Genomic DNA, 14,674 nt, shown 5'->3' on the forward strand with positions numbered 1-14,674 from the left:
TCTCATTAGTAGAGAAATATGGATCCTATTACTCTGAATCCTTTGATGTTAGAGTCTCTGATTCTGCGATTTTACAATGCAGAGTCTGTATCTCTGTGATTGCTCAGATCCCTTCTGGGCCTGCTGTGCCAGCTATAAGAACTGCTGTGCTATCTTCTGCTCAGCTATTTCTTTCTCCAGGAAGCCCTCCCTGACTCCTCCAAGTCCCACACCCAGTGGGGAGTCACAGCATTTCCCACACTTTGCAGTGGTTTACTTACTTTCTGCTTCACTTACATAAGTGAGAGCACAGATCTTATCTGTGTTACCGATCCCTGGGGCATAGCATGGTTCCTGGGGCACAGTAGGGGCTCAGTAAATAACTACAGGTTGAATGTTGTTGAATGAATGAATACTCTGAGAGAGAATTGTCAAGAGTGAGGATGGATGAAGTTTAAAAAGATGGTGGGTTGGCAATAGTCCTCTTCTCTGGGTTAGCAGACTCCAGACATTTCTTCTTCTATCTATCCTTCTCTTTGGCTGTCAGGATCAATGAAAATCAAGCCTCGAAAATGCTTCATAGGGGCAGGGTCCCAGCCACCATCAGGCTAAGTCAGGAGTACAACTGATGTATCCCAAATAGGCCTCTACTCAGCTTTGATAAAGCTCTCTCCCTTATCACTCACCCACCTTCACACAGGCCCTGCCACTGCCAGGCTCTGGGGGCACTAAGGTGAGCAATTCATGGTCCCTGCTGACAAACGACCATGGTATAGCCAAGTTAGAGGAACCCACCATGTACAATGGCCACCGTGCATTAAGCGCTCCCTAGGAGTCAGGTGCTGTGCTAAGCACTTCACACGCATTAAGATATTGTGTTATTCTGGGGTGCCTAGGTGGCTCAGTTGGTTAAGCATCTGCCCTTGGCTCAGGTCATGATCCCAGGGTCCTGGAATCGAGCCCCCCATCAGGCTCCCTGCTCAGCAGGGAACGTGCTTCTCCCTCTCTGCCTGCCGCTCCCCCGCTTGTGCTCTCTCTCTCTGTGTCAAATAAATAAATAAAATCTTTTTTAAAAAGATATTATGTTATTCCATCTAAATATGCCTTTTTTTTTTTCAGAGGAGAAACCTAAGACTCCAATAAATAACTTATCCAAAGTCATGAAGTCAGTATCAGAAAATTTATACAGGAGAGAAACCCCATGAATAGGCCACTTATGGGGAATCATTTAGACAAAACATGTCTTACTCAATATCAGGAACCTCATCCTGGACTATCCATGAATGTGGATTGACTAGCAGTGAATTGGGAGAGTGCTGGTTACAACTCATTCCTCTATGAGCATCAGAAAATTCATGGTAGAGAAAAATGCTATGAATACAGTGAATGTGGGAAGACCTTCAAATATTACTCAATCTTCAGTCAACATCAGAAAACTCACCCGGGAGAGAAACCAGGTGCCAGTTTACTGCTCTAAATGCGTCATAAATATTAACTCATGTGTTCCTCCAATGACCTTATTAGGAGGTACTACTCCATCCCCGTTTCAGAGATGAGGAAACTGAGGCACAGACAGAGAGTCTCGTTTTCCCAAGGTCACACAGCTAGTAAGGGGCATAGCTAGATGCTGGAGCCCAGGCAGTCTGGCTCCAGAGATCACACACTTTTAACCATTCACAACAACACCTTCTAAGTGGGATTGTGTGGTTCCGTCTGGCGAGTCAGGAAAGGCTTCAAGGGAGGAGGGAGCAGTGAGGAAGGCCTTGCGGAGCGGTCAGAGATGAAGGGGTGGCAGCTCTGCCCGCCAAGGTCTGGAGAGGGCGACTGAGGCCACAGGGTGGCAGGCAGCCTGATGTGCTGAAGTGTGTCCTGCGTGCCTGGGAGGAGCACCAGGGAGGAGGACAGGCCAGAGAAGGGTCCACTCACTGCCCAGAGAGTCATGGAGCACGTCCACGCGCAGGCCCTGGACTAGGTGTGAAGGGCCTTGCATGCCCAGCTAAGGAACTTGGACCATAACCAGAAGGCAATAGGGAGCTGTGAGCATTTGGGGGAGGGAGAATGACTGGCCAGGACTGTATTTTGGACACAGAGGTGCCCCTAACCCCATAAATTTCCTCTCTCTCTGCCCTGCTGGCAATCTTGACTCAGTTGGGTAGGGTGGGGACCACGCAAGGGGGCATTCCTTCTGCCCTACATTCTGACCCACTTTCTGGGTGTGAGAGCAACCGTCAGGGAGCAGGGAGGCATGAAGAGCAGGTGGCTATGGCAGCAAAGAGGTTTCTAGGGCCCTTATCACACGCTCCCTGGTAGCAGAGTTATTTGTGTACAAGCTCGTCTGCTCTGGCAAAATTGAACAGCCCACCCTGTGTCAGAACATTGCCTACCTGTTTACCCACCATTAGTGCACCTGCTGCCCAGGATAGCCCAGGAGTGGGAAGGAGGCAGGAAGACAGGAAATGTCACCCTCATTTCACAGATTTGGGGAGCCTGAGGGAGCACACTGCAGCCTGCTTCATTCCCCAGGTGGAGAAATCACAACCCAAGGGAGGGAAGAGTCTCATGCGGGGGCCAGGAAATAGGCTGAGAGAGACTCGCCGACGTGCACAGAGTCCCAGACAGGGAGGAGGGCATCCTGGTGCTCTTGTCATATCGCAGCTCGAAACCTGGCAAGACTCCTGTGCCCAGAGGGTGGCGTATCTGGCAGGGCGGCGGGACGAGGGGTGGTGGATAGGGGCTCTGACCAAGGCAAGCTCCCAGCCTCTGGACTTCCATTGGCTTCTGGGCAGACAGCAATTCCTTCCCCTCTTGCCTGCATTCCCATGTTCACTTTTCTGGCCATGATCCATACTTGTGGAGATTTCTATAGGGTGCAGAGTCAGGAAGGAGGGGAGCCACCAGGTGGCCCTGAAGAGAGGGGTGAGTTTCTTAAAAAAGCACGGCCCATTTGCTGGTAACCTAAGAAACTAGAGATCCGAAAGTCAAAGGCTAATAAAAATTTCAACAAGCGGGCTGGCAGCTGGATCCCAAAGAGCCTACAGACTGCACCTGAATACTCTCCAGGCTTCTCTTGGGGTGAGAGGCAGGAAGGGAAGGCTGCTAGCAGTGGAAACAGTGTGGACCCTACAAGCAAGTAGACCCTGCCTGAATCCTGTGTGTCCTGGGGTGAGCTTAGCACCTCTCTGTGGCATACTTGCCCTCATCTGGAATATGGGGGTGGTATCTACCTCACAGGTTGAAGGCACATGTAAAGACTTGGTCCACAGTAGGGAACTGACGAAAGGAAGCCAACATCATTAGTAATACGATGATTATGTTATCATCATTCCCCTCCCCTCCAGTGCCCAGGGGAGAGCTCTTGCCTAAATGTCCCTCAACTGAGAAGGCCTTGGGGTGGGAAGAGATAGTTACGTTACCCTCGCTGGAGACAGGGAAGTTTTTTTAGTTGTCTGTCTTCCTCTCAGTCTCAGATGGAAAAGAATAGTTTATAATGTTCTCTTCCCAGTTTAGACCCTCACATTTCAGAAATCTCCGGGGACATGCCCTATTTCTTCTTTCTGTACTAGCCTTTCCATCAGTTCTCCCAACTGCAATCCTTTCTTCCCAACGTCACCTCATCGGAGAAGCTTTCCCTGACTGCTCTCATCTTCAGAGGGACTGTGCTTGCTCCTCTCTCCTCTTTCCCTTCTCTCCTCTTTCCATCCTGTCCCTCCCCCTCCCCCATCCAGCACCCATGCCCCCTTGGCATCCACACAAGCCTGCACCTCTCCTCTCCTTGGGGACAGCCACGGAACACTGAAAACTGCAGAGAGCAGGAGCCTCTTCCTTCAGTCATTCACTTTCCTCGGTCCATGGCTGGTGCTAAGTAAGTATTTTGTACGAATGAATAAATGAATCAAGGAGAGCCAGACCCTGAGCATGAAGCTGGGGAAAAACAGGACCTGGGCCAAGTGGCAAATCAGAGGTGGGCAGCCCGGCCAGTAGGATGAGACGCGGCACGTGGGCCTCAGCGGGAGCCCGGGACACACAGGGTGGCCCCAGACAGCCGGCAGGCAGATTTTCCCAGAGGAAGACTGTATTTAAAGTTTCATTTGTTTGGGTTTGGTTGTTTTGTTTTGTTTTGCCAATTCGCACATATGGACTTTTAGGATTATAGAATGCCATATTAAAATGAGATATGAATTCAGAAGCCGTAGTATTTCCCTCTCTCGTGGGTCATAAAGCAGCAGGGCAGAGGGCTGAGGCAGCGCATCTCCCACTCTGTGCCAACCACCCCACGGGCTGGTCAGAGGCTGAGAGCCCTCTGTGGTCGGGTGCTCTGTCCAGACCAAAAGCTATGGCCTCAGGCGGCAGCTCTTCTCTAAGAATGAATTCTAGGGGAAAAAACCCATGTCTCAGATTTAGCCAGACGCGGTGCCCGTGACGTGCGGGAGGAGGCTCGTATAGGCTCCTAAGGGCCTACTGCCTACTGTGGAAATTCTGTGAGCTAGAGGTTAAACACAGCCATTGCCAAGGCTCGCCACGGTGGGGTGAATGCGCCCCCCCCCACTAGGGGACATTTGGCAATGTCTGGAGACATTTTGGAGGAGGGGTGCTAGTGGCATCCGGTGGGTGGAGGTCAGGGATGTCGCGGGCACAAGGCACAGGTCAGCCCCCTTCCCACCGCCAACCAAGACTCTGCAGCCCGAATGTTAATAGTACTGATGGTGAGAAATCCTGTTCTAAACTTAGAGTTAAATAAATTACATTAAAAACAAAGGGAATACATACTCCAAACTTACCATTACTATTGTTTCACTAAATTTCCCTGTGATGCTCTTGAGGCTCTTTATGTCCCCCAGATCTGGACGGTTGGAATGTTGTTGGATGGTGTCTTACTGCGCATCTCTCCCCAGGCCCACACTCGATGACATCACTTTAGTAGTGTGAGCTCCTTAGTGGGAGAACTTACACCACAGAGACTGACACCCCCTCCGTTGTTTTCTGGACAGCCAGCTGTCCCCAGGACACCCCTGGCTGTAACCCTAAGTAAAGAAGGGAATTCACAAGCCTGGTAGATGCTTGTAAGTTTCCAGCCCAGGCAGGCGGCTCAGCACCAGCCTGCTATCTGCAGTGTGGAACAAGGATCTGAACGTGCACAAGTCTACACACCCCATACACACACACACCACGTACCCCACAGACACTTAAACGTACCCCACACACACCACTCACACACAGAGGCCGTACCGTACCCACACCACACAAATACACATGTAAGGAGCCTTCCGGCCGGCAGAGACTAACTGAAATCACGAGAACAGGGGAAGAAAGCCTTCTCTAATGTTTCCGTACCTTCATCTTTACACCCTCGTCATCCTCTATGGCCCATCCTTCCCCACACACCACCTCCCCAAGGATGCGTGGTTCCCATCCCTGCTCTGTGTCCAGCTCTCTGTATGCTGAGCCCAGCAGGCTGTGGCCTCCAGGGTCTGGCCCTCCACCCCTCCCCACAGCGCATGACAGGCTGCTCCCCGGGTGACTCCACCCACCCAGCCACTTGGCTGCCACTAGGGGCTGGTAAGTCCACGCTCTATCTCCAGCTAGATCCTCTCTGACCCCACACCCACCAGCTTTGTGGCATCTCCACTCAGATGTGCCCCGACTCCCCAGACAAGTCCCACACTGACTTCCTATCTGTCCACACCTGTTCCTTGCCTACGTTCTCTGCCCCTGCCCACCCCAAAGATCCCGAGGTGCTCAATGTCCATCTCACAAATAAAGGAATAAATTACATAAATCCTACAAAGAGAGGAAAAAAACCACAAACTTCCACGTGAAGCAGAGAGGAAGTCTTACCCCATTTTACAGATGAGAGTCCTGAGTTTTGGTGAAGTGAAGGGACCGGCCCAGAAGCAGCAGCTAAGGGGGCGGGTAAGGGTGTGTAGGACCCAGAGCTGGGGGCTGGAGGCAGCAGAAGCCAGGCCAGGGCAGGCCTTCAGGATCAGCTCTCCCCAGCCCCGAGTGAGGGGGTTAGTTACAAAGAAAAGGAAAAGGCGTTCCTGATACGCGTCCTGTTTCCTCTCCTCCTCTGGGCTTCTCAGGCCTTGGAGGGCGGATGTCTCTGGGCTGGCCGCACTCAGCCTGTGCACAGACAGAAGGTGAGGGTCTCCCCGGGGCCCTTACCACCCCAGCAGTCGGGCCTGTATGAACAGGGGCTCCCTGGAGTGACCTCTCGAGTGTTCCTTCCCAGCCTTGGGGGAGCCTCCACCCATTATCCCCAGGGGATACTCATCACAGCCAGGCACCTCTTGTCCATAGACTGTCCCATAAAGGCACTCTACTGGGAAGCCTTCCATGTCACCCTCACTTCGGAGTCCCTCTGTAGTCCCTCTTCCCTTCCTCCCTGCCCCACAGCAGCCAACCTCCCCACTCTGCCCAGCCTTCTATGGCTACTTCCTGTAGATCTGTGCTCCCCATAAATCAGGTGGGGGGGTGATGGGAAGCAGGGAGGAGGGAGACAAGGGCAGAGGCCATCAAATGCGCCTTCCTGAGTGACAAGATGAGCCTCCCCCATCAGACAAGGGACCTTCCTGAGGGCAAAGGTCAGATCTCATCTTTCAGATAAAGATTTCCCTGAGGGAAGTGGCTATGACTTTCGATCATAGGAGGTTCCTGCAGGACAAAAATCATGCCTCCTTCCTTAAACAAGGAGCTGCCAGTGGACAAGAGAGCTATGTCCCCTCCACTAAATAGGGAGCCCCAGGAAACAGGAGCCACATTCCCGCCCCCCTCCCTCCATCAGACAGGAGTCTCTCTCCTGGAAGATGGGGCCATGCCTCCTCCATTAGACTAGGAGCTCCCAGAGGGCACAGCCCCCCACCTGCTTGCCCCCACAACAGTCCTCACAACAGACTTCAGCTCAGTCTAAGACACAGAGAAGGGCTTCCCTCTGGGGCAGAAACAGGGGGTGTTTTGCCCAATCGTCCCTTGCACAGGGTCCCACGCCAACCTCCCATTCGTGCCCTCAGCTGACCCAAAGCTGCCTTGCTGTACTTAAGATAGCCACATGTCTGGACAGAGGCCAGCAGCCATCTGTCCCAGCGCAGGAATGTTGACTTCTCAAGACATTTCGAAAGGGATGACTGGGAGACCCTGACAAGAAGATGCCCAGGACAGGCTGTGCACCCAGCTCTGGTCTGGATGCGACCAGATGCATGGACTCAATGGGTCTCTGCTTGTGGCTCTGCTACCAGCCGGGCGATCCTCTTCCCTCTGTGGCCACTAACACCCGTCCCACTACCCAAATCAGCACCCACTGCTGGCTAAAGCGGCAGGAGGCACAGGAGAAGAAGGACAGGTCCTACCATGAGGACATCACTGGCCTCCCCGAGGGCCACGTGCCGTCCCTGAGCCTCGTCCAAGCCGCCTTCACGATCCTCTTCCCTACGTGTACCAGCTCCAGGGAGCTGCTATTAGTTAGCATCGATCCACAAAGTGCTTTGCCGACACTTTTTATGAGCTTAGCCTCACCCAGGGCCCTGGGGGCTAGGAGCAAGATGTGGAAATGGAGCTGGGGGCCCAGGCCACCAGGCAGAGGGAGGGAACGGTGGAGCCCCGAGACCAAGGCCCAAACAAGCCCAGGGCCAGCACCCAGTAAATGTCAGCTGAATACGTGTTCGCTGAAAAGCCACCTTAATCTGGTAACTTAACTTGGGTATATTTTCTTATTAAGAATTATTATTATTATTTTATTATTATTATTATAAATTATATTTATCACATTTAATACAAGCCCGGCACTATTCTAAACACTATGTTAACTCATTTAATCCTCACAAGAACCCTGTAAGGTAGATACTCTTATTATTCCCGCTCTACACGGGATGAAACTTAGACACAGATAGGTTAAGTAACTTGCCCAAAGTCACAGAGCAGAAAAGAAGAAACGGAAGCAGCTCAAACCATCTGCTTCACAAATTAAGAAGTAAAAATATAATTACAATGCTTCTGAATTTTAAAAGACTTATATACTTTCAAAAGATATAACTTATCCTGTGTTCCAAACCAAATACATTCATTATTGGACATATTGTGGTATTGTCAGGATGTAAGAGGTTCTCTCAAAGAATAATATTACAAATGTAAAACACAAGCTTCTCAGTCACCTCAAAATACAGTTGTTGTTTTTTTTAAGATTTTATTTATTTATTTTGAGAGAGAGAGAGAGAGAGCCCATGCGCCGGGGGAGGGTCAGGAGAGGGAGAGAGACAATTTCAAGCTGACTCCGCACTGAGTGCAGAGCACGACGCAGGGATTGATCTCACGATCAAGAGATCGTGACCTGAACTGAAATCAAGAGTCTGATGCTTAATGGACTGAGCCACCCAGGCACGCCTACAGTTCTCCTTCTTTTGAAACTTTTAACTGAGCAGTTTTATTAAAATTTAGAAAACAAGAAAAACCCACAATAGCAATCATTTTAAGATTTATCATTTATTTGTTATGTGCTAGGTACTTTGAATATTTATCATGTTTAATCTTGAGGCCAACTTAAGGAAGAGAAGGCATTATTCCCTTATTCCCTCGAGGGCGCCTATCTCATACACCTTGGTGGGCATGGTGGTGGGCATGACCCATGGATGTCTGCCCCGCCCAGGGTGGGAGCTGCTCTGGGGCGGGGGCTGTGCTTGGCACAGAGAAGGTGCATCACAAAGGAGTTACGGGCTTAGGGTGAGGTGGACCCGTGGCTTCATCAGTCTGTACTTCAGCTGTCTGCAGTGTTAAATGAGGCCCTGGCACCCAGTTAGAGCTCTGTAAGTGGTGAGAATACTAACCACCACCACCACCACCACCACAATAAACAAACTCGCTGGGTGGCCTTGAGCAGGTTCCTGCCCATCTTGGCCTCAACTGGCTCACCAGCTCTCAATGGGGGTCACGTTATCTTGATGGGCCTAGGCAGCTGAGAGGAGATCATGAGTATGAGGAGTTCCTAGGAGGCCAGAGACAAAGGCCTGTTATGAGAACAAGGCTGAATTATCAAGCTTTTTTTTTTTAAAGATTTATTTATTTATTTGAGAGAGCGAGAATGAGAGAGAGTACATGAGAGGGGGGAGGGTCAGAGGGAGAAGCAGGCTTCTCGCCGAGCAGGGAGCCCGATGTGGGACTCGATCCCGGGACTCCAGGATCATGACCTGAGCCGAAGGCAGTTGCTTAACCAACTGAGCCACCCAGGCGCCCATTATCAAGCATTTTTAAGAAATGCATTTCCATTACTTCCAAGAACACAGAGGCCCAAGGATGAGGTGGGCATGGCAAGGCCAGCCAAGAGCAGCCGTCCTCAGTGAGGCAGCGAGCAGGAAGGAGCCGTCGGGGCATCTCCAAACCTCTCCCCGAACCACACCCTGGGGCTTGGTAATCAACACCTCCATACCGACCCCAAACCCTCCACCTGCTCCCTAGCCCGTTCCCTTTCTTTGTCCTGGGAAGTGTGAGAAGCCTGCCAGGAGGGACAGTGTGGGCCCCTTCGTTAGCCACCAATCTGTCTGGAGTGACAACTTCAGAACCAGCTCCAGCTGCCCAACCTAGATGCTTGTAAATCTGACGGAGCTGGTTGTGGGGACCTGCTCCATTCTGAGGACTGGACTGCCTCGTGGGGACCTTGCCCCGGCCAGACCCCAGGAGGCCAGCTTCCCCAGTCTTTGCCATCCCGCCTCTATTCTACCACAACTACAGGGACCCTGAGAAGCAGAAGGGTCTGGGGTGAATGCATTGCCCACATGCGGAAGGGGAGACAGATGCACAACCCAAAAACTATCCTGCAAAAGGCACTGTGAGAGAGTTATCAAGAAGGTGACAGTAACTCCAGGGAGGGAGTGGCTTGGAAGTTAGAGAACAGGTGACATGTGAGATGGGACTCCGACAATGATTAAGAGTTTGCCAGGTTATCAAGGTGAAGAGAGAACGTCAAAGCGATGTGCGTATGCATGGAATTACGCATCCTTCTAGAGCAGAGTGTACACATTTCAAAATCATTTCAAAATCATGATCTCATTTAATTCTCTCAAATCCCATAATGGTGCTATTACCTGCCCTCCCACCGCCCCTCCCACCCATGCAAATAAGAAAAGTAAGGTCCGGTGAAGACAGATGATGAGCCCAAGGGCAAATGGGGACCGATTTCTGGGGAGAGGGTAGGAGTGAAGGATGGACACTGGCCGAGATGGCCCTCTCCTCATGAAGGGGGTGGTATTTGTATTCCTGTCGGGCAATGGCCCCTCATTCCCAGCCCCTGCTGGTCTGTGATGCCTCCTCCCAGCCCCAACATACGTGCATCCTCCTCCGGAGAGCCCAGGGCCCCTCAGCAGGGCGGCCAGCAGAGGGACAGAGCAGCCTTCCAAGGAGGCCAAGGAAGAGCTAAGCTTCTGTGAGGCCCGGCTTTGAGGCCGTGCCCCACCCTCTCCCACTCCCCCTGAGCGCTGATAACCTCGACCTCTCCCACTGCAAATCTGCTCTCCTCTCCCCAGCTCCCACAGCTGCCACCAGTCTCTCCCTCTCCTCCCTCCCGCCCTCGCCCTCCCCAGGGAGCAGTGAGCTCAGCCTTCCCATCAGCCATCCCTGGGAATGATGGGAAATGCACAGCAGGCCAGGAACTGGCAGAGGCCTGCCCCAGAGAGGGAGGAGGAGGAGAAGACAGGGCTTTGGGCTTTTCCAAAAGCCACTGGGGGCGTCCTGGGGGCAGGGGTCCATTCTGCTGCTTCTGATGAAGCCCAGACTGGGCTAAGGGCACAGTCTGCCTGTCCTTACCACTCGATCTAGATGAAGGTGGGATCCAACTGCTGGAGCTGGAATGGGCGTCTTTTTATGAATGGGGAGACAGAGGCCCAGAGAGAGGAGGTCGAAGAAGTATGTCTGGGGACTCCAGGCACTGTTGGAGCCTTTCACATTTCTTGTATCCTTAATCCTCACGACTACCCTGCAAGAAATGTGTGGCAGGCTGAAGAATGGCCCCCTAAGATGCCCAAATCCGAAACCCTGAACTGTGAATAGGGTACCTTACATGGTAAAAGGGACTTGGCAGATGTGATTTAGTTAAGGATCTCGAGATGGGGAGAGTCCCCTGCATTATCCGGGTGGACCCAGTGTCATCACAAAGGTCCTTATAAGAGGGAGCCAGGAGGGTCAGAGAGAGAAGAGGCAACGTCGTGCTAAGGGATGCATCAAGAGAGAAACTGGAAGATGCTATGCTGCTGGCTTTACGATGGAGGATGGAACCAGGAGCCAAAGCATGCAGGCAGCTTCCGGAAGCTAGATAAGGCAAAGGAATGGATTCTCCCCTCGAGCCTCCAGAAGGATTGCAGCCCTACCAACCTACTTTAGAACTTCTGACCTCCAGAACTGTTAGGAGAATAAATATGTGCTGTTTTAGGCCACTAAATTTGTGGTAATTTGTTACAGAAGCAATAGCAGACTAATCATCCCATTCCCGTTTTGCAGATGAGGACACAGCCTCAGGGAAGGCACACGACTTCCTCAGGTCCTGCATGCTCCCCTCCACACCACACTGGGCTTACTGGGAATCTCCATAGACTCTTAAGGCCGGGAGCCCCTTGGTCAGGACTTCAAGGCTGGGGGAAAGTCTGAGGGGGGAGGCAGGGGTCCGCCACTGCAGGGCCAAGGTTGAGGACAGAGCGGGGATGGGATCTGGAGAGGGGAAAGTTCTGCCTGCAAGGAACTGTATTATGGCTGGGGCCTCCTGGAGCCAGTGACCAAGTCCTACCCTGCCCCAAACTGTGAAGCAGGGAGGCATGTTGACAGGGAGGAAGGGCCCTGGCTAAGCAGCGGGGCTGAGTGGGCCAAGAATTTGCAGGATTAACCAAGATTAGATGAAATCTCCCCATTATCTCTCTTTGCTCCTGATAAAACCCCTGAGAGGAAGACCCCTTATCCTTCTTCCCACAGGACTGGTGGGGAAAATGAGGCCCTGGGGGTTAGTGACGGGCTCAAGTTCTCACAGCTGGTAAGAAGAGGGATCAGCATGTTCATGACGATCAACATAAGGAAACCACGACGAACAGCTATTCAATTCTGTAGGCCTGACACTGTGTCTCCTGTCGCTGGCATTTTCTGTCATGCTTGATGGAGACCCAGCAAGTCTCTCCTTGGCCTCAAACCCCTGCACTGCTCCCCACAAGCCTTTCACAATCTGGGCCCACCCACTCCTCCGATCTCCCCTCCCACCCCATTCCCCGTGCCCCCAGCCCCCCAACACACACACACACCCTCCAGCCACACTGACCTTGGTCGTTTCCCTGGAGACACCAAACTCTTTACAACTCTGGACTCTCCCACAGGAGAGAGGATCCCGCCTCACCAGCCCCAGGCCACACGCACTCATGGTGGAAAAAACCATAGGTCCTGGCCACACCTGTTCCTCTTTGTGGGTAAGGGACCGGGAGCAGGGCCAGAGGTCAGCCCTCGGCGGCAGGAGGCCTGGAGCTGAGAGGGCCTGAGCGAGGGGGTCATTTCGTACATAGTAAAGGAAAGGCAGCCTGGATGTGGGACAGAGTGTGGTGGGGTAACTTCTCCGGGGAGCGGGTCCTCCCAGAAATGCAGACCCCGGGGCAGTGGGGCTGATGGGGCCTCCAAGAACGTTAGGTCCCACCCCTCGGGGCACACGTAGCGACACTGAGGTCCAGAAAAGGACAGGACTCGCCCTTGGCCCCACACTGTGTCACTATGGGAGTCTGAGGTACTGGTTTGGGGTCTGCCACTCATGAGCTGGGTGACTTTGAGCAGGGAAGGAGTCATTCTGATCCTCATCGATAAAATGGAAATAACAGTGCCTTTCCTGATGAATGAATGGACAGGACCTGGTGCCGTGAAGCCCGTGCTAACTGAAAGCCACTCTCACCATTGAGAGAGCAGGGCCTGGACTCAGGGCGCTGGCCGGGGGAGCTCAGCCCTATCTGTGATACAGCTGGTGGGTTTAATTTAACACCCAGGCTGGACCCCGAGGTGGGGGACACCCAGACAGAAGGACACTCAGCTGTCTGCAAAGCCACGGCTTCTGGGCCCCCAAAGCTGATTAGTCCTTAATCTCAGAGGATCGTCTCTAGGAAAGGGATTATCAGCCTTATTTTCCTTCTGGTTAAAGAAGGGACTCCCCCAAGGGAGTCAGTCTGGGCCAGAAGGGCTCCTGATCCAAACCGGGGCTCCCCACTTCCGCCCTGGAGTGGGGAGGAATCCACCTCCCGCAGGTGGCACTGTGCTGGGCTTCTGGGCCATCACCTCACTTACACCTCACCACAGCCACCTGAGGGGCCGAGGAGGCCCATTCTGCTGAAGAGGAAGCTGAGGTTTGCGGAGGGTCAATAACCTGCCTGCCCTGCGAGCTGGTAAGGCCACATTCCCAGTGCTCCAGGAGGCCTCTGGGCAAGGACTGTTCCTATTCTCAAGCCTTGGGTCTAGGGGAGGAGGCCAGAGCTGTGATGTGGCCCCAAGGCAGCCTCCTGCCTGCCTGTAGCCCCTGTGGCCCACCTCCTCCTCCAAGCCCTCTCCCCTCACTTCAGCCTCCCCAGAGATTCGCTATTAATAACTATGAACACAGTACATGGTCATGCTGATGCCTCGGCCCGACAAGGCTGTCCACCCCGATGCCAAGTTCACATCCACTTCATCTCGGATATTTGCTCATTGGGTACTCCCTCAGAAAGCCTTTGGTGACGCCCCCCAGCTAGGTCAGGCCCCCCCACCTTAGGCATTCCAGGGTACCCCTCACAGTGGGAACTCTTGCTGGCTCCCTGCTCCAGCTTGAAAGCCCCATGAAGCCAAGGACAGGGTCTGTTTGCTGCCCTGGTTTCCCCAGGGGTACGCCTAGAACTGGCACGCGGCCTCGGGAGGCCGCCCTGCACTCGCCTGGGCCAGGCACCGGGCCGGCCGCTGAGCCCAAGCTTCACACCGAATCCTCGCGATTACTCCAGGAGGTAGGGGTTCTCACCCTCCTGTACAGATGAGCTCGTGAGACCAAGAGAGACAGTGACTTCCCTGAGGATACCCAGTTAACCCAGCACGTGGCTGGGGCCAGGTGCACTGTGCACCCGGTGCAAAATGAAAATGCAGGGGCCCCTCGTTCAGATGTCAGGACAGTGACAGGAGAGCATTCAACCAGTCCAGAGGTCCTCCTGAGCTTGGGGCCCTAGGTGACTGCACAAGTCACCTGCCCCTGAAGCCACACCCCAGGGCACCCCTGTGTTCTGACTCCTGACCCCAACCCAGGCTCCTCTAGCTGAGAGGCCCGTGGGCATCGGTCTCCTAGGGCAGCCGTTCCCACACTTGAGCATGAGTCAGAATCACGTGGGAGGCTCGTTAAAAGCCAGCTTGCTGGGCTCCACCTCCAGTTTCCATTCGGTAGGTGAGAGGTGGGCCTGGGAATGTGCATTTCCAGCCGCGGCATTCCTAAGGGTGCTGCAGCTGCCCAGAGGCATGCGTATTTATAGGGGCATTTGGAATCCAGGGCCCTGTGGCAGGAGAGATGGAGGGCTGGGCCATCAGCGCTGAGGATGCCCCACGTCCTCGCCACCGGACCCAGGCCCCCAGTGGAAAGGGCCAGCCCTGCTAAGAAGGAGTGTGGGGGAGGAAGGGGAGAAGCTGAGAGGAAAAGGGAAAACTTTACACAAGTTACCTTAATTTTTGTAACAATCTTGAAAGGCAGGTT

At 53.2% G+C, this 14,674-nt stretch overlaps 1 protein-coding gene across 4 annotated transcripts in view; it reads right to left on the bottom strand.

Moving 5' to 3' along the window:
* Nucleotides 1-14,674, bottom strand: part of ARRB1 (arrestin beta 1) — a 73,962-nt gene that overhangs the window by 33,569 nt on the left and 25,719 nt on the right. Inside the window, exon 1 of one of the 4 annotated variants that reach the window (XM_034995546.1) lies at nt 5,815-6,106. The exons of the other annotated variants lie outside the window; for them this stretch is intronic. Coding sequence (XP_034851437.1) covers nt 5,815-5,819 — 5 coding nt within the window. The 5' untranslated portion in view covers nt 5,820-6,106. Of the gene's footprint in view, nt 1-5,814; nt 6,107-14,674 lie in introns of those variants that run through there. 4 annotated transcript variants of the gene reach the window in all.

The sequence above is a fragment of the Mirounga leonina genome, unplaced genomic scaffold, assembly GCF_011800145.1.
Source record: "Mirounga leonina isolate KUSES-001 unplaced genomic scaffold, KU_Mleo_1.0 Mir_92, whole genome shotgun sequence".
Lineage (NCBI taxonomy): Eukaryota > Metazoa > Chordata > Mammalia > Carnivora > Phocidae > Mirounga > Mirounga leonina.